The sequence below is a fragment of the Gorilla gorilla genome, chromosome 10, assembly GCF_029281585.2.
Source record: "Gorilla gorilla gorilla isolate KB3781 chromosome 10, NHGRI_mGorGor1-v2.1_pri, whole genome shotgun sequence".
NCBI lineage: Eukaryota > Metazoa > Chordata > Mammalia > Primates > Hominidae > Gorilla > Gorilla gorilla.
The window spans coordinates 129,794,347-129,821,376 of NC_073234.2; the positions used below are offsets into that span (position 1 = coordinate 129,794,347).

Here is a 27,030-nt window from a genome sequence, read left to right on the forward strand (position 1 = left end):
CCCAAGAAATGGGCCTCTCCTAACTGTTTAACTCGAATACCACGAGTCGATTTTGCAATTTCATAAAAATGCATGTTCAAAGCAGGTAACTCATAAAAAATAACTGTAAATGGTTTTATGCCCCCGGAAATACCTCCAGCACTTGGTAACAATACCCTTTGTAAAAATCCACAACCTGTGGGTGCAGCGATAGACACAGGCACCTCACTTCCTCTGAGCCTCCGCTTTCTCATCTGGAAAACCGGAGCTAATTGTTGTAGTTTCTTTGTCTGAGAATGGTTAGTAAAAAGCAATGGGATAGGCGGACAGACGCCTTTAGCACACAGTAGGAACTAAAACAAAAAAAAAAAAAAAAGTTCACTGATACAACTTTTCGACTTTTCGGGAGAAGGTTCCACTTTTCTCTCTCCCTGCTCCACCTGCCACCCCAGTGCCTACCATTTATTATCTGCGAATTTGTATCTGTGATCGTCGGCAGGTACAATGTCCATGAGAAGAATGTATTTCGTTTTGGGATTAAGGCCCGTCACCTTCACTTTGTAACTGGGGAACATCCGCCTAAGAGAGAGGGACGGAGGGAGAGAGGGGGGCGGGAATTAATGCCAGTATTTTAAGGCAGCCTTCGTCCATTTTAAGGGAAAAAGCAATTCCTGGAGAAACGTGGAAGCGGAAACTAGCCCCGTTCCGCTCTCCGCAAGATCCATCCCGGGTTTCCCTTGAAGTTATAGGGAGGAGAAAGGCGAAGGGAGGAGGTAACAGCAGGCGGGCAACTGTAGGTATCCTAAGCGGAAAACAAACCAGGACGCATGCGCCTCTAGAGAACGGGTTTTGAAGATGCTTCGAAGGGACCTCCATTTCAACTCTTGCTAACCGCCCTTTTCAGAGCCAGACACCTATTATTAATATTTGTGGGGAGAGGAGGCTTATTAGGTACAAAGCTAGGCGCTGATCCTAGAGGATCTGTCTAGCCAGGTGCTTCCGCCGATCCTCGCGTTGCTAAGGTGTCACGTGTACACAAGGTGTGTGCGCCCCAGAGATGCACACGCGTGGGTGCACACAGGCTTCCCGACCTGGCTTTGGTCCTCTGCCCCTGGAGGAGGGGGAAGGCCGCGGTTCCCAGTATAACTCGGTTAATGACCTCTGACATGGGTCTCTAGCAGGAGTTTATTCCTGAATGCCCCCACAACTTCTCCAAGGCCCCTGAAACTCTTCCTTGGAGAGTCGAAATTCCTTGGCCTTCAGCAAAGAAATTCCAGACCCTTCCAGATCTGGTTTCAGAAAAAGCTGAGGCCTGAACTAAGATCCAGTCGTTATCAAGCCGATGGCCCGGAACTGTGCCGTCTCTGCTGCCTTTCTGCGCCCTGGCGCACTCCAAATTTCCCTCCACCTTCTGAGGAACATGCCCCAGAAAGCAAAGATTCTCAAGGCTGGCCCGGGGCGAAAAGACAAGTTGGCAGATCTCGGCTCACTCAGCGATGGCGGGAACGGTCGAATGGAGGCCTCTCCCTCCGAGCCCCGGAGCCAAAGCCTCGCAGTGTTTATCAGCCTGAGCGAGCGCGCCCGGAGGCGGAGGCGCAGAAGACTTCGCAGGCCTTTTATAGTTAAATCCTCACGGCTCAGGCTCGGGGGGAAAGAGGGACTCGGACGTGTCTTTCCTTCCTGGGGGAATAGGAAGAGGACTGCAGTTCGTTGATATAAACAGAACGCGCCTCCTAGTTCACTCGGGCCTTGGGCCGAGCGGGGAGCAGACTTTGTTTAATTTTAAATAATAATAAATGTCACTGTTGTCAGTTTATTGAGGGAGGCTTCGGCTGGAGAACGGGGGCGGGGGGCGTCTGGAAAGGCGGCTCCACTCTCCCCCTTCACACACTCGGTGGCTTGGGCCTACCGTTCGCCTGCTCCACACGCCTGCCCGGGGCATCCTCTGGCTTTTTGCTTTGCGGGACGCGGAAGACCCGTCCAGCACGGGTAGGGATGTGGCCAGGACGTCCCCAGGCCTGGGCGCGCGCGTGCACACGCTCACACACTCACACTGACATACAGAGCTGCACCACTCTCCTTCCTCCTCCCCCAGAAGTCTAGCATTTCTAGCTAAAACTCTGCGAGCTTTTAAGGGGAACTCCGGGGCGAGTGTCTTGGCGAAGCTGCTGTGTTTATTGGTGTCTGTATATAGAGCCCGGCCGAGCCCCGGTTCAGTTTTAAAGGCTTCGCCTGCTTTCTATAAACAATGAAAGAGGTAGCGAATACATTCAACGATTCAGAGTTTGACAGTCGGGTGGGACCCTGGAGCCACTCCAAGGTCAGGGAGGGTGGGAATGAGGATGGGAGTAAAGATAAAGTCCAAGATCCCTGAAACCCAAAGACCTTCTAGACTCTGTCTTCTCTGGGTCTCTGTTTTCTGTTTTCTCCTTGCCCTCATTACGAATCCAGATAGCACGGCCTCCCAAGCTCTTTATTCTTTCTATATGTGAGGTGGGAGAAATGCCCAGTTTCCGGGCTTGAACTTCTGGAGAATTTCCTCCATCCTAGGAGAGATCAATGGAGGAATCTCCTTGTGCCTCTTTAACCAGGATCTATCTTTCGCTCTCTCTCTCTCCTCTCCTCTCCTTTCTCTTCTTTCTCTATATTCCCTCTCCTTTTGCCCCTTTCCTTCCTTCTTCTCTTCCAAGCCACCTTTTCTTCTTCACCTCTCCCACAATTTCTCCTCGTTCCTCTCTCTACACAACTAACCATCTCACCTTCCAGCCTTGGTTATGATCATTTCCGTGCCCACTTCGTGGAATTTCAGCCACAGTTCTCTTTCATGGAGAAACACTTTGATTCCCTCCATGCCCTGCAAGAAGGAGAAAAAAGTCACACTGACAAGCCCTGGCAGTAGTGGGCATTCCTTCCCCAAACTCCCCCAAAACACAGAGACTGCTCCTCCTTCCCGCTGGAGCCTGTGGTCTCAGAGAGTAAAAAGTGGCTTCAGCCCACTGCAGAATTATCTGGAGCACCCAACAGCGTCTGCCCAGGGATCCCTATGTAGGCTGAATCCCTGAGGGTTGCAACAACCACTTGAACCCACAGTGCTGTATTGTCTGCTTCTAATGCCATCAGCACAAGGCTATGGAGTGATCACCCACCATCAGGGTGCTCCGGAATGTCACTGAGGAGGACCGGAATAAGAAAAAACCAACCAAACAAACAAACCAAAAAAAAAAAAAAAAAAAAAAAAAAAACCAGAGCCAATTTCAATCCACTTCACCTGAGATACGGCGTGGGGAGGGGGGAGATAGACAAAAAACCTAATCTAGAAAAACTAGAAACCTAATCTAGAAAACCACTCAGAATATTCTCATGTAGACACTCAGATGCCCACACATCAAACATACAGATGTGCAAATACTTGCTTATTCTCGACCATGGTGAGTGCAAACCTGAACATACATGAATTTTGAAACCTAAAAATGTTTGTATTATCATATGTTCTTACAGTCCAGAAGGATAATTAATCCTAAATATCTATATTAACAAACCTTCCAGGCTCTCTCTACAAGTAGTTCCATTCACATCCAGCTATTTTGATTATAGGACACGCCTGATGCCATTTAACATTTTGGCTTTCAGCTAAAACTAAATTTACAGAACCGATGCAAATGTATATATATACACATATATACATATGTGCACACACACATACACGCACACACAAACTCTTCATTTTGGAATAATTTACAACAGTCTAAAAAGTGGGTTTGCTTTTCCTTAAAAGAAAAAATAAATCCCTAAGTTTCCTAAACTGTGTTAACGCTCTCTGCTTCTCTACAAATATACACACGTTTTCCTGAAACTTAAAGGCCAAAGAGAGAAGCCGGGAAAAGCCAGGAAGGGATCGAAATCCCAAGGCAGGATTTTAGCCATGTGTAAGTGTCTCTTCTGGTCGTCACCCCGTTTCACCCCATGTGACACCTTATTTAAAAATCACCAGGATCTACTGAGGGGCCGACTTGAGCGCCCAGTGCGTCCTGGGTTTTGGGCGCAGAGCGCAAGGTGAGGGTCCTCCGTCTGCCTGGGCCCAGGTTGTAGCCTGGCGAACCCGAGGCTCCTGGTGCCCTCCGGGCAGAGCTCTGTGCGCTCCCAGCGGCCGGTGATGGCGCGCCAGCCAGCCAGGCCCCGACCGCAAGACAAATGGTGCGGCGCGCGGGTCTAGTCGGCGGCGCGGAGGAGGCAGGAGGAGGCAGGAGGAGGCGGGAGGAGGCAGGAGGAGGCGGGAGGAGGCGAAGGCTACGGAAGATCAGAAGAGGGGTCAAGCCATCGCTCATGCCGGCCTGAATCGGCCGCTGACCTGGCCCTTATTAAGATGCTGGGGGCCGATTCTACACATAGTGCAGAGGGAAAGGAATTATCTAGGCCATTGTTAGCTGACCCCAAACGGCCGGATAATTGAGATTTCTCGAACAATTTAAATAGATTTCAAAAATCCTTTGGCCGTAAAGATAACCGTCACAATAAAGTAGATGGCAATACGCTAGTATTTGGGGAGACAGGGCAGAGAAAGGTGGAACTGAGTGGGAATAAAAAGGAAAAGGGATGATTATAGTCGTTGGGTTCGTTTTGGGGTTTTTTTATTTTGTTTTTGTTCTGTCCCCGCAAGAGAAGCCGAGCAGGAAAGCCAGACTCTGACTTTGATCTCTGCAAAGGGACCCGAAACGCGAGGTCTCCTTACCTGCTGGGTGAAGGCGGCCTGCGGGGACGACGGGGACTTGCTGGGGGCCCCGAGCGCGCTCTCGGGTTTCGAATCGCAGGGCAGGTCTTTTGCGTCAGGCTCCAGAGGCGTGTGCGCCAGGCCAAAGCCCTCGTCTGCGTCGGCCATGGTGCGCCCAGGGCCCTGTGCCCGCGCAAGGTTCTGCTCTGAGGACAAGAAGCAGGGGGAGATGGGGGTGGGGAGGACAGAGAGAGAAAGAGAGAAAGGTTGGAGAGCACAATTCTAGTGACAGGAGGGAGCAGTTTGGCCCCCAGTTTCCAGCTACTAGCACCTCCGTTCCCAGCCGAAGGTGACTGCAGAAGGCCCTAGAATTATTGCTGTTACTAGTATTCCTAGTAGTATTACTATTACTTTATGAGCAGGCACAACTTCTTGCAAAAGACCCGCGTCAGACCCGGAGGAGGCGAGGCCCGCATCTCCCCTGCGCAGGCTCTCCGTGATAAGCAAGCTGCCCGTCAAATTTGTCTGGACTTCTGGAAGAGCCAATAAAGATAAGGCGTGGGTATTTTTGGAAGCCACTGGGTAGGAACCAAAAACAAAACAAAACAAAAACCCAGTGTCCTTTAGAGAATTTCTTTCTTCGCCAAATTACAAGATGCCGTCGAAACTCTTTTTATTAAACCTCACAAGAGGAATAGTTTTCTGCAGCAGGCAGAAATGTGTGAAATAATCCGCCTCTTGCAAAAAGAAAAACACAGAAGGGGAAGGTTGTGCAGATTGAGACTAGGTTCAAAAGAGAATTCACATACACCTTTTACCAGTTACAGGCCTTAACATTAAAAGTCCTTTAAAATTAAACATCCTTTTCTTTACCCCAACCTTAAGTAAGATTCTTTAAAAGATAAAAAGTAGCCAAACAGAAGACTAGATGAAGAAAGTCACCGTGCAGCCGTTCCGAGGGAGGCTCGTCACTGGGTGCCCGCCACCAGCGCTCTGATGCCGGGCGGGGGATGGCGGGCATTTTGTGGAGTGACCAGGCCGAAAGGGGTTTCTCTGAACTTCAGCCAGGCCTGGCTTGCTAAAACTGCAGGCTCAGGCTCAGGATTGGCGAGGACAAAATCATTCTCGGATAAGTCCTAGGCTGGAGACATTGAATCTGCAGCCCGGGTCCCCGCAATGCATAGAACGGCCCGGGTTTGCAGGCGTATGAGGTTAGAACACACAAAATAACTGCCGCAGAGCTGTTCAAGCCCGATGAGCCTGTCTCCTGCTCTCTGATCTCCTTCCAATCTCTTCTATACGCAAGTAGGAATTCCCCCTAGAACGGGAAGACTTTGGGAAGCGGGCACAAGCAATGGTCCCCCAAAACCTCAGCAGCTGCTTAAGCAAGGGGCCAGATCCCACCCTGACCTGCTGTGGCCAGAGATCTAGAAATGGGGCCGAGGAGAAGGACAGCTTCTGAGGCCTGACTTGCAAGCAGCTTTCTTCGCCTCGTTCTCGGGGCTTCAGGGAGGCGGCGACTGGAGCCCCGCAGCCTACTCACAACAAAAGAAAGCAGGGCTGGCGCCCCTACACGCGCTCCCATTCACTGCCGGCCGCGGGGAGAATCCTACCCCGCGCCCTCGCCAGGGTCCCGGGGAGCTCTGGGCTGGCGGAGGCGAACAAGATGCGGTTTGACAGAACCAGGCCGTGCTTCTGCAAACCTCAATGCCGCTCCGCCAGCCGCGGCGGCCTCCCGGACTCCATTTGCCGGGGAGCTCCGAGCCGCGCAAAATCTCTGCAAGCTGTGCTCTGCAGAATGCAAAGCCGGGCTGGAATCCGCCATTCCCGCCGCCCCAGCCGACTCGGCCGACGAGCTCCCTCCTGAGCCTCCCGGGCCATCTGCCGGGACGGTTACCTCGTTCGGTGAAGCCGGTGCATTCACCACATCCTCTGCTGCTCCTAGCAGGGAAGCCGGCGGTGAGGCGGGGGAGCAGGCATGGTGGCTCCGGGGTTTATGCGGGGTTTACTGCTTACCCAGAATAGCGGCTACTGCTGCCTACTAGGGCGCACCTACCGCTGGAGCCTCCGCGGCGACTGCCCACGTCCAACACACACCTCCTCTGCTGTGCGCTTGCTCTCCCTAAATACTTCCCAGTTGGCAAGCGCCAAAGAACACAAAATAGCCTCCAAGAGCACCGGCAACCATATAATCTCAGTGCCCCGCTCCTCCTTTACACCCCCAGGGAGGGAAAGTTGGAAGCCCAGTGAATGGTCGAAGTCCTTTCTGAGCGCAGCTTTCAGGATTAAAGTTCCCGGATTCGAGGTAAGAGTCAGTCTCTCTCACTCTCTCTCCCTCTCTCTCTCTCTCTGAAATACAAGCCAACTCAGCTGAGCACAGTGACGTTGGGTTGCCTCGATGCTCACAAAGTACTGAAATCGCCTATCCAACTAGCTCCCACTGCACTCTGTCGCCCTCCCCCTTCTCTCTCCCTCCCACCCTCCCGTCCTCCCTTCCCCCCACCCCAAATTTCCACTAGATTTCCCGAACACTCAAATCACAATACGACTCTCAACCCAGACCTGCAATAACTCCCTCCTCTCTACCCCTTTCCCAACCTCCATCCATCTCTGCTTCTCTGAGCAAGCGGTGGCTGCAAAAACTCCTGCACAAATCATTTCAAACTCGGTCGGCTTCTAACCGGGAAGTAATCTCAGTGACGCTGGCGGTGCGGAGAACCGAGTCTGGACGCACACACACAAACACACCGCGGGCCTCCGCAGCCTTGCAGACATTCTCTCCAACGCTGACCTCGAGAAGGAGAGCTGCCTGACCTCGCCTGGCCGGCGCTCGCCTTCGTGACATCTCCCCTCCACCCCCTACTCATCACCCCTACTCTCAACGACTCTGGGGTGAAGGCAGGGTGAAGGTGCATTGGGATGGGGGCCGAGATCAAAGATGCTAAGAAATCGCTGCGGGCCCTCACCCCCCACCCAGTGGGGCCACCAGACCTCCCCTGCTCCAGGTGTACACAAGGCAGTGCCCAGTTTTATTAAAATAATCAAACAGTCACTGGGGACTGGCTAGGGTTTTCATCTCTACTGGTCTCCTCTCCTTGCCCTTCCCCTCTCTGAGATGTATTTTTTTTTTTTTAGGGTGAGTTGAAGAGGTCAATAAAAGCATAAACACAGTCAGTAGGTCTCAGTCTGAGCAGACCCAGATTGGGACACCGAATATTGGTGCTTGGAGTAAATGTCAGGAGTGCTGTTCTGTTTCCCATCCTTACGTCCTGTACCCCCATCATACTGATTTTTCTAGGGTTCTGATAAGAGACTTGGGCCTGCAAGTCAAGGTCTGGAGAAAGGGATGGAGGGAGGAGAAATGCCCCGAGATCAGCAGCTGTGTAACCCTCTGTGACTGCTCTGCTAAAATCCCAGGCCAGGCCATTGCTGCAAAATGCCAAAGTGGAGAATCTCCAACCCTGAATGTGGGGCAACCAGGGAGAAAGCCAGCCCTCCTTTGCTATGGTGCTCACTCCACTTTCCAGGTTTGTTTGCAAACAGATCTTTTCCCTTTGCCCAGGCGATTTATTTATTTGTGAAAACACCCTCACCCTCCAAGTCAGCTTGGAGGCCTTTGGGCTTGCTAACAAGGCGACCCTAGGCCGAAGACACGAAAAACAAACATGGCATCGGAAGAAGGCTGAACCGCTACATCTCCAGTAGAGGGAAAGGGAAATCCAGAAAGACCTTCCCAATCCCTTTAAGTTCTCAGAGATTTGGGGATAAAATTAATTCCCATAAATAATCTTCAGGCCCCTCCAGAGAGGAAAAATCTGGACTCCCCCAGGTAATAGCCCAGCCAGATTTGCTTAGCTCATTGAGCACAGATGGTCTGGGCCACCAAGCAAAATAGGGATTTTCAAACCTTTCGAGAGAATCCATTCTTGCCAGGTGACACACGAAGCCATTCTTATTTCGTTCATGAAAAGTAGCAGCACAGCAAGAGAAGATTCAGCAAGACCAAGATGGGGTGAAAAGCCAAGGAGGGCCAAGTGCAAAGAGAAACCTATTTCCCCCCTTAGTCCTCCAGGGTGAAACTCACCTCCAACTATCCCACCTCTTCTTTGTAGCGCAAAAGCCAGGAGTGCGCCTCGCTGGAGAGGAGGGCTCAGGTGAAGACTTTGAAAAGGACCACCAAAAGAGACCTCTTTAGGCCAGGTCTTCTTCCAACGTCTGTCAAGAAGAGCACGTACCTCCCAGCTCAAAGTTGGTTTGTGGTCTCCGACAAATTAAATATTACTGTTTATTACCAGGCATACCCCAGTAAAATAAAGAGGCAACCAGGCGATAGCGACTATCTCACCAACCGCTGCACCTATAGGACTTGGAGACGTCACGAGTCACGCAACCGGCCCGCGCGCTGTCACGTTTGGCTGGGGGGCAGCGGCGGGAGGTTAATTTCTCTCCGTCTTCGCCTATCAGTGCCGGGTCTGCGCAGCCACAAGTCCCGGACGTCTTGGCCCCGGGAATAAATAAAGACATAAACCAACCCGGCTTTCTCCGGAGAAATGAGAGTGATGAACATAAGACACAAATAGAGCCAAGATCGACTTTCTTAGGAAGGGGGAGAGGAGGGAACTCTTCACGAAGGGAGGTGGGAGTCCACCTCAGACCTCTATTGGAAGGAAATCGAGTTGTTCCGGGGGACTGAGGTCTCTTGCATAAGGCATGGGATCCTTATTATTATTATTTTTTTAAATCCCCCGCGGAGGAGCTCTTGGCAAATGAATACCGAGGCGCCGCTCTAGCTGGTTAGGCTTGGGATGAGATAACTCAGTGCCCTCTTGCAGACTTGCATAGAAATAATTACTGGGTTGTCGTGGAGGGGACCCGAGACAGAGGGAGTTCTCCGTAATGTGCCTTGCTGAGAGAAAGGTCCAAGAATGCAATTCGTCCCAGAGTGGCCCGGCAGGGGCGGGGTGCGAGTGGGTGGTGGAGTAGGGGTGGGAGTGGAGAGAGGTGATTTCTGTAGAGAATAATTATTGTACCAGGGCCCGCCTAGGCACGAGGCACTCTATTTTGTTTTGTAATCACGACGACTATTATTTTTAGTCTGATCAATGGGCACAATTTCTAAGCTCGCAAACTTTTGCGCACCGCTGGAAACCCACTAGGTTGAGTTGCAAAACGTACCGCGTAGACGCCCCTGGTGGCGCCGAGAGAAGAGCTAGGCCTGCCCAGCACAGAGCCGGAGAGCGTCGGGCCTTCCGGAAGGGTAAGTTCTCCGCCAAGGGGTCCCGAGGGAGCTGGACGTCTGAATCTGGACTTGCCCCCAGCTTCGGGGTTCGATTCTGGGTTTTGCGCGTCCCCAACCCCCAGGGCTTTCCGAAGCATGGCCTGGCTCCAGGCCCGGTCCTGTCAGGACTGGAACGGCAGCAAAATGTGCAGGGAGGCAGTCGGCCGGCAGAGCTGCGGCGGGAGCCAAGGTCAGGCCCGCGGGGAGAGCGGGCAGCTTCCAGCGCCGGCCACAAGCTCCCAGACCAGCTGGGCCGCAGACCCCTTTGCTTCCAGAGAGCATAACCCGCGTCCTTTCTCTCAGCCAGGCTGCAGTGGCTGCCCCGAGCTTCGCTTTCGTTTCTCAAGTTGTTAATAACGATATGTCCCCAAATCCGAGGCTCGTGTTTGCTCCCAGATGCCAAGAAGGCAACTCGAAATCCTTCTCCCAAACCCTAGGTCGACGAGATGAGTTCCTACTTGACCTCTGAGCCAAGGTGGGCCGGAAACCGAGGCCTAGGCCCCGCCGGGGCTGCAAGGAAAAGGCGAAACTCCGAGCGTAGCGTCTTTTCCGTGTGGTTCCTTTCTCTGGCATCCCGGACCGCGGGCCCTGCAGCCACCTGGACCGACATTCAAAGGATTCTGCAAGTCCAGCTTCACAGACTGGCTTTCCCAGACGCTCCGAAGCCCGCACCACGAACAGAATAAAGGAGAGACGAGAGATCGCAACTGGATTTGAGAATCCTCGTTCTTTTCCTCAATCGTTCGGGCAGTAAACTCCGGAGCCGGCTACAGCGCGCATCCTCCCTTCCTCCTTTCGGAGAACTGTCGCTTTCCCGAAGCTGCTCCCAGCTGGGTTTTCTCCCGAAGGTTATTTTTCTCATTTTGCAAAATTCCTGCCCTGATTTTAATACTGCAACAGGACAGCAGAGGTTCCTCTTTAAAAAGTCAAAATCCAAACCAAAGGGGCCCATTGCTGTTGATAATTTTTTTTCTTCACTTTCTCCTTCCGTTTTTAAGAAAGACACTTCCAGAACTACCCATTGTTTTCCTCTCAAAAGAGAACTCTCTTTAAAATGCATCCCTTTCTATTTCTCTCCCGATATGTCCCCACCTGACCCGGTGGCAACTTGGGGGGCGTGGGGGTGGTGAAAAATAGAAGTGTGGACGGGGCTGGGAAAATGAATAAGAATTATAACAATAGAAATGATGACAAAACTAAACTTTGACCAATTCAATTTGCAAAAGAAAGGGTTGGTCTGAGGGTGAGACATTCCCTGATTTCTCAAGGGGGTCACTTTCCCTCTCACCGAGTTAAATCTGGCTCTGTTATATTTTTTCCAGGAACACAGTATGCCTCTTCCCAATGTTTTATTCGGTTTCTGGTTTCCCCACTTTTGACCGGAAGTATGTGGGAAGAATACTGGCTGTTATTATTATGATTATTGAGTGTCCAATACTCTCCTCCAATATTTCCACCAAGAATTATTATCGCTGCTCTCCTCATTCATGTTAGTGTTGCTTTGTGTGCTTTAGATGACAATCGTCCTCTTTACTCTCCAAGTTCGGAGGGTGAGGGTTTTTTGTGGTGGTGGTGGTGGTTGGGTTCTTCTTTGTTTTTGTTTTTTTGTTTTTCCTGTTCAGGGTAATGAAATGAGAACTGGAAGAGGGGATATCATTTTGAGGCCCAGCTGAGAAGGATCCCAATGCTAAAAATTTACACACTTCAAAGAGCAGAAAGGTGGAAGCGAGTGGTGCTTGGACACAAGGATGCCACTGCTCTTATCTCCTCCAATTTGGGAAGTGCCCAGCCTAGAAAGGTGAGGGTCCCATCTGGGAGACCATGGAGTACCCCCAGGGTCACACTGAGCCTAAGAACTTCAACCATCCTGCAGGTCAAAACCCACTGATAGGTCTCCCAAAATGTTTGGGGTAGGGGGAAGAAACATAGGGCATTCCAGGTCTGTAACCCTGCAAGAGAGAGACTCGAACTAATATGTCTAGGTCTGGGGTGAAGGTGGGGGGCCTGTCTGGATACCTCCTCCCTCAATTGAAGGGCTCGTTGGAAACATAGGAACCCACTGCTCTCTGGGACTCTGGAAAGACAAATTTTCTTTGGCAAACGGAACAGTGTCGCGCTGTCGACAGAGCAGACTATTTTTCTTGTTCCCTCACAAGGTGGGGGTGGGGGGAAAGAAAAGGAAGCAAGAAAGAAAGGGAAATTAAATCCACACGTGTTAAGCTCGCTCAAAGGGCCAGAGTCAAAACCAGAGATGAAACTTCGACTCCAGTTCTGGCTGCCTGCGGGCCTCTTTCCAACCAGCCAGGCCTCACAGAGCAAGGCATCCCCACTGGAGAGAATTCGATCTGATGTTTCATAAAGCGCTTTATTTAAGGAGAAGGGGCATGGGTCTGTCTCCAAGTCTATGCTGCAGAAATCCAGAATTTGTAGCGGCAAAGAAAACAAAGGAGATAACAATTGTAATCATAATTACCCTCTTTATGAAAACTCATCTTGATGTCCTCCAAATCAAAACAACAATTCAGGCAATATTCAAGCAATGGCCAAAATCATCCAGGCCATTAAATCATCCAGGCCATTGTTTTACAAAATTCCTAAGGTCTGACCAGGCTTTCGGACTTGGGCCTAGCTGGGTCAAGAGAACCTGAAATGCTGTTGTCAAGAGACTCTGAAATCACCAGTTTAATCAGGACAGCTAATCTCTACATCCTTCAGGCCTCTCTTTTGGGGAGAGACTTTCTTGAGAGAGGACACTACAGGACTCAGCTACAGAGCTCTGCTATACATGGGTGGGATTGGAGGCCGCCACCCCACCTGGAACTGTGAGTGAAAACTCTAGTAATGACCTTGAGGAGGTGAAGGGAGGTAGGTGGGGGTGTGGGTGACGAGGGAGACCAAACCCCAATCTGGAAGGATCTGTCACCGAAACAATTGCTTGGTCGAGACCTCAAATTTTTCTTCCTCTCCAGCCAGTCTCCTGTGGCTCCCTGGTGCTGGGTTTCTGGCCTTTGGTGACATCCTAACAGAAGGGTCCGGAAGCAGGGACCCCAGACACCTTGCTCCCTCTCCCAAATCACACCCAAAACATACTGGGGTGAAACAACTGACAGAGGGTCTCTGTGGCGAGCAACTGACTGAAGTTTCCAGTGGAAAAGTTCCTGACGATTGTTTCCGCAAGGACCTTGAATTTCCTGGTCACCATGGCGACCTGGAAGTCCCACCGAATGCTCTCAACAATGGGGTACCCCGAGGACATTCGTGCAATTGGCTGCGCAGTCTGAGGCCAGAAAAGCGTTTCTGCCCATCGTTCTTGACTTTCTGGAGCCTCCTTAGTGGGTTCAACAGAGCAGGGATTTTTAAAACTGCCTCCTTTTTTAAACAGGGGAGAAAATTGAGATTTAGTACCAGGTGGGTTCAGGTCCTGAGCAAAAGCCCCATCTTTGAATTCAGAATGCTGACCCCAGGGCCGATCGTGTAGAGCCTATAGTGTATCTTAATCGAAACCCGTGGCCCAAACATCTCAGCCAGGAACCTGGGACTTTAGGTGTCACTTAATCTCTTCACATCTGTTAACTACACCTATCTGCATAGGAGGCTCCCCACATCAGTCCAGGCAACTTTTTTTCTTTGCCTGGGGCCATTTCTTCTAAATGGAAGGAGAAAAGTCTGAGCATTGGAAATTGTGGCATTAATGTCTGCAAGGGCTAATGGAGTGAAAAGAATACATTATTCTCCTTTTCTTCTTAGAAAAAAATTTCAATTGTGGATGTAATAGAAATACCATTAAAATAATATTTCTGATTGCATTGCTTTCTTCTTGAATGTTTATCAGAGGGGAGGGGGAAGTGGATCTTTTCATTTTGGGGTGGACAGTGGATAATACAGGCTGATTTTCTTGTGTCCAGTTCGGAGGCACTGCGCCTGCAGGGTTTGGCAGTGATGCAGGCAGCAAGGAGAGAAAGGGTGACAGAGAGAAGGCGTCCAGGCCTCAGGTGCCGACAGAGGTCTTTGGTGGTGGGATGGGAGCAACTCCTCCTCTGGGTCCTCTCTCAGCTTTATTCCATTCTGCTGCCAACCCCATCTTTCTCCTGACTGCTCAGGAAAGACAAAATTTAACTTCTCTCCCCCTGTTTCCGACAGGACATCTAATGTCCCTCAAAGCTGCTGGCTGGCTCTGTAGTGCCTCCACCCATTTCTTTCTCTTCTGAGAGCCCAGGCAGCCTACAGAGGCTCCCGCTTCTAACACAAGGCCTCCTGTTTCCTTCCCTCCCCAGCATTTTGCATTAATATTTTAGAAGAGTCCTACTTATGTCTACACAGCCACCAAGAGAGCAATGTGAGTATTTTAGGCTCACAAATCTGTTAGCATTTGAGGTGCAATAATAGCTAACATTTATGGCAGGCCAGGAAAGAGCCATTGTAACCTGGTTTTGCTCACACATTTAGCTCTGAATTGCTCTATGAGAAGGGAGCTCAATTCTCCTCAGCCTTACAGAAGAGGTTTCTGGCGCTCTGGCCACCGCCCCACTCTGGTGGGATTCGAACTATCAGAAGGCAGGGTTCCTCTATCAAGGCAGGAAGGGGAACCGGGGAGAGGTCTGTTGGATTGGGGGAGTGCAAAGGGCACTTTTTCAGCGTCGAAAAGCACATTTAGTTGAAAACCGGGGGGAATTGCTCCTTCTGTCACGGAGCGAAGGCTCACATCATTTCTGATGTCTCAGTCTTTTCTCCCCGTTCCCACTGAGGCCCCAGAAGAGAGCCTGGGGGCAAACAGCCCAGATTCACTGGCATTAAGCAAGATGGGAGGGCGGACGGAAAGATGCTGATGTTCTCCTTTCCAAACCTCACTGTTCTATTCCCAAATCCTGGTGCACATTCATCATAGCCTCAAGGCCAGTACACACCGTCCCCTGGCTTTGAGGGAGGAAGATGGGTGGGTGGGATGGAGCTGGGCAGAGATGTGCCCGGCTCCATTTTTTTTTGAAACAAATAATTAGGCTGTGAGAGGGTGAGGACTTGCCCGAAGTCACACAGCCCCTGCTGGACATGCACACAGCCCCTGCTGGAAATGCTCCTTCCCTTTCCCTACTCTGCCGCGCCTTCAGGTAGAGAGTTTAAGGGATTCCCAGCAGTTCCCGAGTACACGTGGAGGCTGCTCCCCGGCGTGCTGGAGCGGCTGCGGGCTCAGTCTGCGGAGGGCGCCCCGGTGAAGTGTGGAGTTCGAAGTCGGACGCGGCCGCCCGGCTTCTCCGTTCCAGGCCTTCCCCTCCCAGGCACTGCGTTCTGCGGCCGGGACAGCACCCGCCAGGCGCGGCCCTTCTCCTATCTTTGCTCTGTGGCTCTCCCTGGGGCCGGAGGAGTCCTGCCGCCTCAAGGCCCCAGACTCGGCACCCGGAGGGACTTGCCGCTAGCGCCGCTCCTTCAGCCTCCCCAGGCGCTCCCTTCGCTTCCCGGTGTTTCAGGCTCTTCCCACCGCCTGTTTGCTCTGGGCGCAGCGCTGGCTGCCACACTTGCAAGTTAGGAAGAAAATGACTTCTTTAGAAAGTGGGGGACTCTGAGATCCAAACCCCTCGAGCAGCGCCTCAAAGGGAGATGCAAGGGATCCCCACTCTCTCACTTCCCTCCCTTCGGTTCCCTCCACCCTCCTCCACCTGTGTCCTCCCTGCTTCAGAGTCATTCTTTTAGTGCCTGAGTCTTTCCACCTCCACGTAGAATACATTCCCTCCGAGGCACCCTCAGGTGATCCTGCCTCATCTCCAGGATCCTCGGCTACCCCCCAGCCCAGGCCACCCCCATGCTAGCAGACACCAGGCTCAACGTTTGGGGTTCCTCCCAGATTTCTCAGCCTGCTCTGCTCACTAGCAACGGCTCCCACAGGAGCCCCGCATCCTGGTTCCTGGTCCCCGTGGGTGAGTCTTGATGAGTGCCCAGGACCCAGGAGGCTAAGTCTTAAAGACAAGGGCCAGTCCTATAGCATTCTTGCCCATGCTCCCGAACTCCATCTTCTAACAAAACCAGAGGGTCCAGGCTGCCCAGCTGGAGAGGTCTGTTTTCTGTGTGGCTGAATATAGCATTGTCCTGGAGTCTTTCTATAGGACTGAGTCATTTGAGGGGGAGCTTTACGTATCTCTGTGCTGTTGTGTTAGTTGTGTGTGTCTGTGTCATTACATGTGCTTCCTTGAGAGGGGGCATTTCGAAAATAGTTACCTATGCACTTTTTCTGTGGACCTCCTTATGTGAAAACAGCTGTGAGCCTGTGGAACATGGGGTCTTGTGCATGTGTGTGGTGGGAGTTTGTGTGAGCCTGTGTGTCATTGTGGAAGGCAGTGTGTGTGAGTGTGTGGGTGTGGGTGTTTAGAGGGTGGGGCAGCCACCGCCCAAACATCACCTCGGGTCAGATGGTTTTCTGGGCTCATAACCTAATGCTCAGTGCCCCCCCCCCCTCCTTTTATTGGACACTTTTATGATTATTATTTTTACCGACAGCTCCAAGCAGAGGCCTGTGGGCCTGGGCCTCCTGGAAGGCAATCACTGTTCTGCCATTCAGCCTGGGAGGCCAAAGGGGCTGTCTGCAGCAGCCTGGGCCACCCGAGTCTATATTTGGAAGCAAATTCCACAGCCACTTCCTGGGAACTGGGAAAAAGGTGCCTGGGAATTGGAGAGGACAGTGTTGTCAGTGCAACTTCGTCCCTGTCCCCGAGCACGCAGGGGAAGCCCTCACACACTTAGCAGGTTGGAAATAGCAGGTGCAAGATCCATGCTGGGCACGAACACGGTCAGAAATGCCCCCCTTTGCAGTATTGGAGGCACAGTTACTTCCTCCATAGATGGAGTGAAAGGCGTGTGTAGGTGATATATAGGCACAACCTACCTACTGGCATGCAAAGCACCTGCACCACACTTGTGCACATGCTCCCCGGGCACACACCTCCTGGGCCTTCCCCAGTACCAGAAGGACAGGGGAGTTGACTGTAAATCCTGATTATGTGTACTTCTTGGAAATTGATTCCAGGAGATCAGATGAACCAGTCTGGCTGCCCACAAGTCCTTTGCCCAAAGCAGCCTTTGACCTTGTCCCCGAGGGTTCGCAGACCTGGCGGACTCCAGGGAGGGTTTGCTTCTGCTGCTCCATAGATACCAGGGTGACAGCTCCAGGGCTGGCATGATTAGAGACAGCTGCTTGCAGCAAATCTTTCCTGGGCTAGGTAAAGACCTGGACTGCTGAGCCGATCCCTCTGCCAGCCACCAGCCACATGGTGAAGCAGCAGCAATGCTCTGGCCTTGGCCACCTATGACACCACGGGGCTGGGAGAAAGCTGCTTCACCTGTTCAGGGTGGCCCAGCCCCTCACTGACACCACAGCCTCAGCCCTCTGTTCCCAAGGGGTCAAGCAGTGAGATGCCCCAGACCCGGCCACTTGGGAGTTACTTATAGCATACACAGCCATGCACAGCCACCCACTTTGTATATGGGTGCAGCTTTTCTATCTCACACACACAGGCACGCCAAGCAGCCACCCACCGCGTGTCTAGGTTCAGCAATTTTGTCACATAGCTGCCACCATATTCATCACACATTCATATAAACATATATACTATACATATATAAATACATGTATGTATTAACATATGAATTCATACATGCATAGACACAGTCACATACACATTCTAGTATTCAAAGTCACACAAAGCCACACATGCACACACCCCTGTACACACATGGGCTGATCACAAACCCACTGCCACTGTCATGGTCACGTTCAACAACACATCACAGAAACACACTGAATCTTTGATATGCACAAACACACATGTATACTCTAACACGCAGCCTCACACAATAGGCAAATACCCACAAACATACACCTCTTTGTCCACATACACATACTCTCACACAAAGGCACACACCCACAGATACCAATTCAGACACACAATCCTGGCCACTCACAACCACCCACAGGCTCACAGCTGTGCATAAATGCACATCAGTTCAGTCACACACACACTCACAGTCACATTTACACTCCCTGTTGTCCACCCTCACACACAACCACACACTGCCTCCCACCCCCAGTATATCTCCCCCTTCAGTGTCAGGCACACACGTCACAACCAAGGCCATGCATACACACACTTACAATGACTTCAATTTACAATTTTCCAACTTCAGAATGGGTTTATCTGGGTATTAAGTGCACTTTTGACTTAGCAATATTTTCATCGTACGACGAGCTTATTGGAATATGACTCCATCTTACATGGAGTAGCTCACATGCACTCATAGCTGTGTGCACAGCTGTGCATGTGCAGCCACACACACACTCACACACTCAGTCCCAAACCAGCCACACTCACAATTACAGGTCTTCCCCCTGAGTCACAGACATTAGCCCATGCATACTCTTGGATCCACACATACTCTCACGGTTGCATTCAGATCCATTCATTCCAGATTCACATGATCACTGCATCATTCCAGGGTCCCCCACACATCAGCCTCAGACCCTCATGTATCCTCTTATGTGGCCACACACACACAGGTACACTTGGAGGCGGGCTGCCCCTGCCCAGCCTGGCAGAAGGAATTGTGTGGTCACGATTAGAGACTGTTCCCCACTGGCATGGTGAGGTTAGCCTGGAGCGAACCCCTTGATTCCACAGGTCCCACTCAGACTAGAAACCACCAATTCAGGAGGAAGAAAGACTTGTGGGTTTGGAGCAGGCAAAAGAAAAACCCATCTCCAGCCATGTCCTCAGTCCTCAGCCCACCCCTTAAGGTCCCAGGGCTTCGACACAGCCCCATCCTTGAGGGTGGGACCTGAATAGTCCCTTAGCAATAACTAGTCCAACTCTTTAATTTTATATATGGGGAAACTGAGATCTAGAGGTGCAGAGAGTGAAGGGAATTGCTAAAGTTCTCCAGGAGTTTGAAGCAAGCTGAGAGTGGGACCGTTTTCTTCTGCCTCCAGTGCAAACCACACTACAGTGACCTCTGGGAGATTCCTGGACCCCATTAACCCCCTCTCCTCACAGCACCACCACTGCCATCACCATCCTTCCACCCAGTGGTCCCATCTAGCCCCCAAGGATGCCTGAGCTACCTGCCACTGAGGAAAAATGAAGCATCAGCTCATGTCCTGATCCTGTTCACAACCCTCCAAAGGTCAGGCACCATGGCTCATGCCTGGGATCTCAGTACTTTGGGAGACCAAGGAGGGAAGATTACTTGAGGCCAGGAGCTCAAGGCTGCAGGGAGATATGATTGCACCACTGTATTCAAGCCTGGGTGACAGAGTGAGACCCTGTCTCAAAACAAACAAACAAAAAGTCTTAGAATAAAACCCCAACTCTTTCCCGTATCAGGAAGGCCTTGCAGGAGCTGGCCCCTGCCTGCCCTCCTATCTCATCCTGCCCTCCTTTCTGCCTCTCCATTCCACCCACTTCCTTCTCTGATCCTCATTTGTACCAGCCTTTGCTCCTACCCCAGGGCCTTTGCACATGCCATTCCCTCTACTCCCAGCCCCCCTTGCAACTGCCTCCTCTGTGGCCGACCCCTCCGTGAGGCCAGCCCTGACCACTGGCCATTGAAATTCCCTCTCTCCATCTTATCACTCTGTTTTATTTATTACATAGCACTGACCACTATCAGAAGTTATTTTACCATTATCCTTAGCAAACTAACGAAGGAAGAAAAAACCAAACACCGCATGTTCTCACTTATAAGTGGGAGCTGTGCAGTGAGAACACATGGACACAGGGAGGGTAAAAATACACACTGGGGCCTGTCAGGAGAGGGTGGGGGGTGGGAGAGAGCATTAGAGAAAAGAGCTAATGCATGCTGGGCTTAATACCTAAGTGATGGGTTGACAGGTGCAGCAAACCACCATGGCGCACGTTTACCTTATGTAACAAACCTGCACATCCTGCACATGTACCCAGGAACTTAAAAAAAATAATAATTTTTAAAAAATTATTTTGCTTATGTATTAGTTTCTTCTCTGTAAAATGGAGCTAACAGTGGTACTCCCTTCTGTTAGGGCATTTGTGAGGATTAAGTGAATTTCTAGAGGTAAAGCTTTTAGAAAATACTTGGCGTCTAATAAGCACACTGTATTGCTGTCATTTTTTGTTATGTGCTTAGTTATTATGTTTCCACCTCGGACTCTAAGCTGGCTAGAGGTCATGGCTGTTTCCTTCAACACCACATCCCAAGTATCCAGGATTATGCCTTCCTGTAATTGACACTAGTTAAACATGTGTTAAACAAAATATATAATGGTGTCATAAGAGATGGACTTGAACCCAGGGAGACATATGCAAAACATATACAGATGCTCCTCGACTTAAGATGGGGTCACGTTCCAATAAGCTCATCGTATGATGAAAATATTGTTAAGTCAAAAGTGCACTTAATACCCGGATAAACCCATTCTGAAGTTGGAAAATTGTAAATTGAACCATTGTAAGTCAGGGACCATCGGCATAAGGAATCAATAAAGTGCATAGGACCAGGGAGCTCTCCTCCCTCTGGGCGATACAAATAAGAAGATGATTCTGAATGGCGATCAGTTTGCAGGGGAAAATACCCCACTCCCCCGCAGCATGCTTTTTTGGCTTTCTGAGCCTTGCTTCCCTGAGAAATTTCCTCTCCTTCTGCCCCAAGTGGCCCCCATCACCGATTACCCCTCCCCTGTCCACTGGGCCTTTCTTTTGGCTACCTTTCCATCTCTTCCCAGGAGCCTGGAGAAGGAACCAGCAGATAAGTGAAAGTGGTACTTTTTATAGGCTGATAAAACCTATGCTTATCTAGAAGGCTCTGTCCCATCTCCCCGTGTCCCTAGTTGATCATTTGCCCAATGCCCTCTCCACCAGGGCTGCAGACACCAGGGAAACGTGACTCAGGCCACCCTCCTTGGCCTTCTTGCCTCTCTGTTTAATTTCCCTGCCCTTCGCCTTTGCGAGAGGGGGGCTGCCCCATGCAATGTTTGCCAGGAGAATTTGAGGAATCAGGAGGTGAGAAGAGATGGGGAGAAGGATAGTGGGGTCCAGACTTTCCCAAGTGGGTTTGCTGTGCCACTATTTAATGATGCTAACTATATTAAATTCTATACTCTAGCAGCCTCTTAAATCCGTTTATGGCCCATGCTAGACCCTAAGCTATAATAATAATAAAAATAAAATAAAGGATTTATGCATCCAGGGTGTGGACCCGTCACTGGCAGAAAAGAAAGAGCTGTTTCTAGCTGATTTTGCTGGCCTGTTTCTCACACTCTGACCTCCTGTTTTCCCTAGGTGGAGGCTCCCAGGAGCAGGGAGAAGGATTGGATTCCTGGCAGAAAAGGAGATTTAGGGAGGCGAGAAAAAGCCAACTTAAAAGGAGCATTGGCTGGGCTCTTCTCAAACCAGTTTTTCTAAACTCCAGTCTCTCCACTTCCCTCTCTTGGGCTCGTGTAGAAGAATTTGTTTGTATTGTAGCTTGAGCAGACCTAAACCCAAATTGTGACTCAGAATTGAAAAGAGAGCAGACAAATGGAGTGGACATTGCTTAGAGAGGAAGCCGGATATTGTGGTTAAGCCTTAGGCATTGCCACGTGTCCATATCCTAGCCCTGCCAGTTCCTAATGAACTTTAAGAACTAGGACTTACGAACTAGGGAACATAAGTCTCTTCACCTTTCTCAGCCTCAGTTTCTCAATCCATATAATGGGTTTCATAAGAATATCGGCTTCAGGTGGTTGTTGAGAGGAAAAATAATACAATATAGTACACTCATATGCCACATAAAGACATTTAGGTCAATGATGGGCCACATACACAACAGTGGTCTCATAAGATTATAATGCTGTATTTTTACTGTACTTTTTCTATGTTTAGTTGCACAAATGCCACTGTGTTATGATTATTTATAGTATTCGGCACAGAAACATGCTGTTCAGTTTGGTAGCCTGGTAGCAATAGGCTATACCATACAGCCTAGGTGTGTAGTAGGCTGTATCATGTAGGAGTTTACACTACAACCAAATTGCCTAGCAATGCATTTCTCACAACATATCACTGTTGTCAAGGGATATATGACTGTATATGTAAAACATCTGGCACAGGTTTGGAGTAGGTCTTGAGTGCACTGTGCTGAAGAATGCCAATCCTCTCGAGACAAGCAGAGGCAGGCTTCACCAGAGTCCCAACCCACGGTGGGGAGAGGAGCCAGGAGAAGGATTCAGCAGCCGTATGTGTAATTGATCTCTTGGAAAACATTAATACCAACTGATCAGTATCTGGAAGGAGAAGCTAAGCCTCCTCTGAGCAAGGTTTCTAAGAAACAGGAGGCAGGGTGAGGACAGAAGGAGGAGGGAAGAAATGCTCATAGCCTGGTCAATGGGCCTGGAGATCCCTGGCCCCCATCGGGGGCAGAGGGAGGAAGCATGGCTGTTCTGTGAATTCATAATCATGGAGCAATGGCCTCTCTGGTCTTCTGCGGCCCTGCACCCCCATCTCTGCTCAGCACTTAAGAACCTAAGTTCTAACCATTGACTTCCAGGCCTGTCTTCCTATAGGACACAGCTCTTTGGGGGCAGGAACTCTGTGATTGTTGTCTCCCAGCTCCCAGATCATCAAGAAGCGCTCAGTAAGTGAATGGTCAAACGTGAGGACGGGGGCCTCTGGCTTTGTATTCCTGGCATTTGGTGTGGATGAGGCCAGAGTCGGGGACTAGGAGTGAATGTGTTCAGTTTTTCTGCTAGCTGTGGCATAATTCTCACTATCTGATTACCTCCTATCAGGAAACTAAAAGAATATATTTGGGTCACCAAAAGAAAGGAAAAGAGTATATCAAAGAGATATTTGCACTCCCGTGTTTGTTGCAGCACTGTTTACAATAGCTAAGATTTGGAAGCAACCTAAATGTCCATCAAGAGATGAATGGATAAAGAAAATGTGGTACGTATACATAATGGAGTACTATTCAGCTGTAAAAAAAAGAGTGAGATCCTGTCATTTGCAGCAACATGGATCCATCCGTGCTGGAGGTCAGTATGCTAAGTGAAATAAGCCGGGCCCAGAAAGACAAACTTCACATGCTCTCACTTCTTGGTGGGAGCTAAAAATTAAAACAATCGAACTGACAGAGATAGAGAATAGAACGATGGTTACCAGAGGCTGGGAAGGGTAGTGGTGGTGGTGTGGTGAGTGGAGGGGTGGGCATGGTTCATGGGTACAAAATATAGTTAGAAAAAAGGAATAAGATGAGATAAGATCTAGCCTTTGATAGCACAACTGGGTGACTATAGTCAAGAATAATTCAATTGTACATTTTAAGATAACTGAAAGAGTATAATTGGATTGTTTATAACACAAAGAATAAATGCTTGTGGTAATGGATATCCCATTTTCCCTGATGTGATTATTAGGCATTGTATGGCTGTATCAAAATATCTCACGTTCCTCATAAATATATACACCTATTATGTACCCACCAAAATTAACAATTTTAAAAAAGAATCCATTTGGAGCCTATGGAAGATTGATTGCATCTAGTGACCCAATTTTCCATGCTACCTTCTACCCATGCTGACTCTATAGTGACCCCATTTTCCATGCTACCTTCTACCCATGCTACCTTCTACCCATGCTGACTCTATAGTGACCCCATTTTCCATGCTACCTTCTACCCATGCTGACTCTAGACTTGGCCTCTGTGACTCGCTTTAGCCAATGGGATAGTAGAAAACTCAACCCCTTGTATGTTTCTACACTCTTATCTCTCTGATTTCTTTGTGTGAACGATTCTGGGCTACCCTCCTGGAGGATGAGACACATGACTGAGTCTGCCCAGTTGTCTAAGCCAAGGCTCTAGATAAGTAAGGGAGTCCAGCTAAGACTACCAAAGCCACTTTGTTAACTGCAGCTGACCACAAATACCTAAGTACACTCCATTTGGCAGACCTGTCCAGCTAACCCATAGATTCATAAGTGAAAAATAAATGTTTATTGTTGTCAGCCACTGTTGGTGGTAGTAATTTGTTACGTGACATAATTGCAGCAATATGGCTAACCAATAGAGCCTTGAGCTATATTTATCCCTGACTGGCTCCACATTTGAGTTTTGGGCAAGGAAATAAATATTGGGCCGGGCACAGTGGCTCACGCCTGTAATCCCAGTACTTTGGGAGGCCGAGGCGGGCAGATCACGAGGTCAGGAGATCGAGACCATCCTGGCTAACACAGTGAAACCCCATCTCTACTAAAAAATACAAAAAATTAGCTGGGTGTGGTGGCGGGCAGCTGTAGTCCCAGCTACTCAGGAGGCTGAGGCAGGAGAATGGCGTGAACCCAGGAGGCGGAGCTTGCAGTGAGCCGAGATGGTGCCACTGCACTCCATTCTGGGCGACAGAGCGAGACTCCATCTCGAAAAAAAAAGAAAGAAAGAAAGAAAGAAATTTTGAGGTTCCAGTTGCAAACATTCAGCCTTACTTTAATTTCAAGGGTTGACTATTTAAAGCATCAGAAATAGAGTGGTGCTTCTGGCTTCAAAATTGTGGAAACTGGAGCTGACAAGAATTCCAAGACTAGGTTTACACTGAAGCAATTTCCCTGTTCATCTAAATCACACAGACCTGGGTTTAGTAAGGCCAAGTGAGTGGAAGCCCCTTCTGAAATCTATGGCAGGTTTTTCTGTAGCACAAGTCATGCAATAGTGGACAGCATCCATTTCCTCCTCTGGTGACAGCATCCTGAGTTTCCCTTCCTAGCTCTCATTACCCAGTAGATGGCCAATTAGCATAGTCTATCCTCCAGCTGCAATGATTGGTTCAGCTGTAGGCATGTGTTTAAATTCTATCCAATCAGAGGTTATTGTGGGACATCTGCTAGAAATGTGGGGAAGAGAAGGCCTCTCTACTGGCCTTAGAGTGTTAAGGATGGAAAGCTTAGTGATACTGGCCACCATCTTGTTACCAGAAGGGGACAGTTTGCCCAAACACGCAAGTGATGTGACATCCCTAAGGCTCAGTATTTTTCATCTGTAAAAAGAGGCTAATAACTATGTCCCCTCAGTATTGTTGTGAGGATGTGAGGAGATAATAAATAAAAAGTACCAGGCAAGTGACCCATAAATGTAAGCTATTGCAATTAATTCGGTGCAACTATTGACCTAGATCAGTATCTGATATTTAACTCGTAACTAAAAATGAGCCTGTGTGTGTGTGTCTGATGTTTTCCATGTTTACATGGATGTTAATAAACATATCTAAAGCATCCATTAATCTGGGCTCAAGTCCCAGCATTGACAATTACATATTGTACAGTTTTCGTAGATTAGCAAGCTTTCTGACCCTCAGTTTCTCTATGTCTGAAATCAGGAAAATTACAGGACTCACATAATCTGTTAGAAAAGTAGATGAATGATAACAATATGTGTCAGGTACAGTGCCTGGCACAGAGTGACGGCTCAATAAATGTTCCTAGTTTTTCCCTCATTTTTTCCCTTGATAATTGTTTAAATCTCAATTTTAAAGAATAGATAAGTATATATATACTACAGTGTACAACCTCGGAGCCGAGACCTATTGAGCAAGACAAATCACCCCAAATTTCTGCTGTGGATAACTCAAGTCTCTGGGACATGGTGGGACATGGTTTTTGGAAAAAGGAAGCTTCTAAATGAGACCTCAGCTCATACTGCATTCCCAAGGAAGCATCTACAAAGTGTCAGTGAAAGAAGCTGAGATTGTAAAATGTCTTCAGCAGGTCAAAGCCCAAAAGAAAGGATGTGGGTTTAAACACCTGGAGGTAGCTCAGGCACCATTTTATGGCAATGCAGCTGTAGGCTGTCCTGGTCCAGTTTTCCCTCAACCCCCAAAGCTCATAAAGTAGCCATGCCTCGATGTATGGGAAGAAACAATGAATGAATGTACTTTGACCCATCTGCTATGAGAGCTCAGAAATTTACCAGAAACAACTTACATTCCAAACAAAGAAGATATTGGTGCAGACCACATGGATCCTGGGGACAACATCCTCTTCTCTCAGGAGTATCAGTCTCCATTTATTTATGTCAAAGCCTGATTTCCCCTTCCACACCCCTACAAAGGAAATCAAACGGTACAGGGGTACAATATACCAAGAGACCTCTGGAGGGTTATTAAGCAATAATGAAAGACAGTCTTGCTCAGAGCTAACCTATAGTTTCTCTTCTGCTGGATTATGAAGGGAGTTCAAAGGATGGCCCTAAAGCCAAGGTGACTGGCTAAAGCGTTGACATTGAAAAAGGGTCTTTCATCTTTGTGTCTACATTCTGGTTGAAAGTCATTATCATCTCTTTGGAGCTGAGTGATTGCAGGGTGGAGCTGGTGGTCACTCATCCCAGCTGCAGCTCAGTTTCCACATCTCAGTAGCCCTGGGCAGAGTTGCCTGGAAGGATTCATTCACATGACTGCTCAATCATTCAGTGAATATTTGTTTAGAATCCAGTATTGCAGCACTTCCTGGCCCATCCACTGTCTAATGTCTCATTTCATCAACATGGAGAAAAAGGAATGGTGAAGTTTTTAGTAAGCTCTGGTGTGACGTAAAAACAACCTAATTCCTCCTGGTCTTTTGGGACTTTGGGGAGTGTAGGGGGTAGGGAAGGGATCCCCAATGCAAAAGCACATATTGAATCAAGCTTTGTAAATAGATCCCCCTGTGCAGGGTATTTTTTTGTCGTGGTTTCAAGCATAGATAGGCAGATATGGATGACTGCAGTTAAGTTATTAAAACACTCTGACCCTCAGTTTCCTCTTCTGTAAAATGGCCACAATACTACCTACATTTTAGAATTGTTGAGAGGATGAAAAAGATTCTTATGTAAAACATGTAATGTACCCCAAACAGAAGGTTACCACATCTAGTAGAATTGCTCTTCTCTTTTCATGTGCTCAATGTGTAGAACTAAGAAAATTTAACCCAGCGAAATAGTCTTACAGCCTTTTAAGAGGGAAAAAGCCAATTCTGGTTGGGTTGTTTCTCAGCTTTCCTGACTGTATCTGAAAAAGTGAAGCTGTGAACACCCACAACATAAGGATATTACA

The 27,030-nt window shown here is 49.2% G+C and overlaps 1 protein-coding gene across 2 annotated transcripts in view; it reads right to left on the reverse strand.

The window, feature by feature from the left end:
- TBX5 (T-box transcription factor 5) overlaps positions 1 to 9,400 on the reverse strand; it is a 54,107-nt gene extending 44,707 nt beyond the window's left edge. Inside the window, exons 1-4 of one of the 2 annotated variants that reach the window (XM_004053950.5) lie at positions 8,772 to 9,400; positions 4,709 to 4,893; positions 2,739 to 2,833; positions 439 to 558 (exon numbers count right to left, since the gene is read on the reverse strand). In XM_004053950.5, coding sequence (XP_004053998.3) covers positions 439 to 558; positions 2,739 to 2,833; positions 4,709 to 4,855 — 362 coding nt within the window. In that variant the 5' untranslated portion in view covers positions 4,856 to 4,893; positions 8,772 to 9,400. Of the gene's footprint in view, positions 1 to 438; positions 559 to 2,738; positions 2,834 to 4,708; positions 4,894 to 6,584; positions 7,102 to 8,771 lie in introns of those variants that run through there. The other variant, XM_004053949.5, reaches the window with a different exon arrangement.
- Positions 9,401 to 27,030: the final 17,630 nt, after the last annotated feature.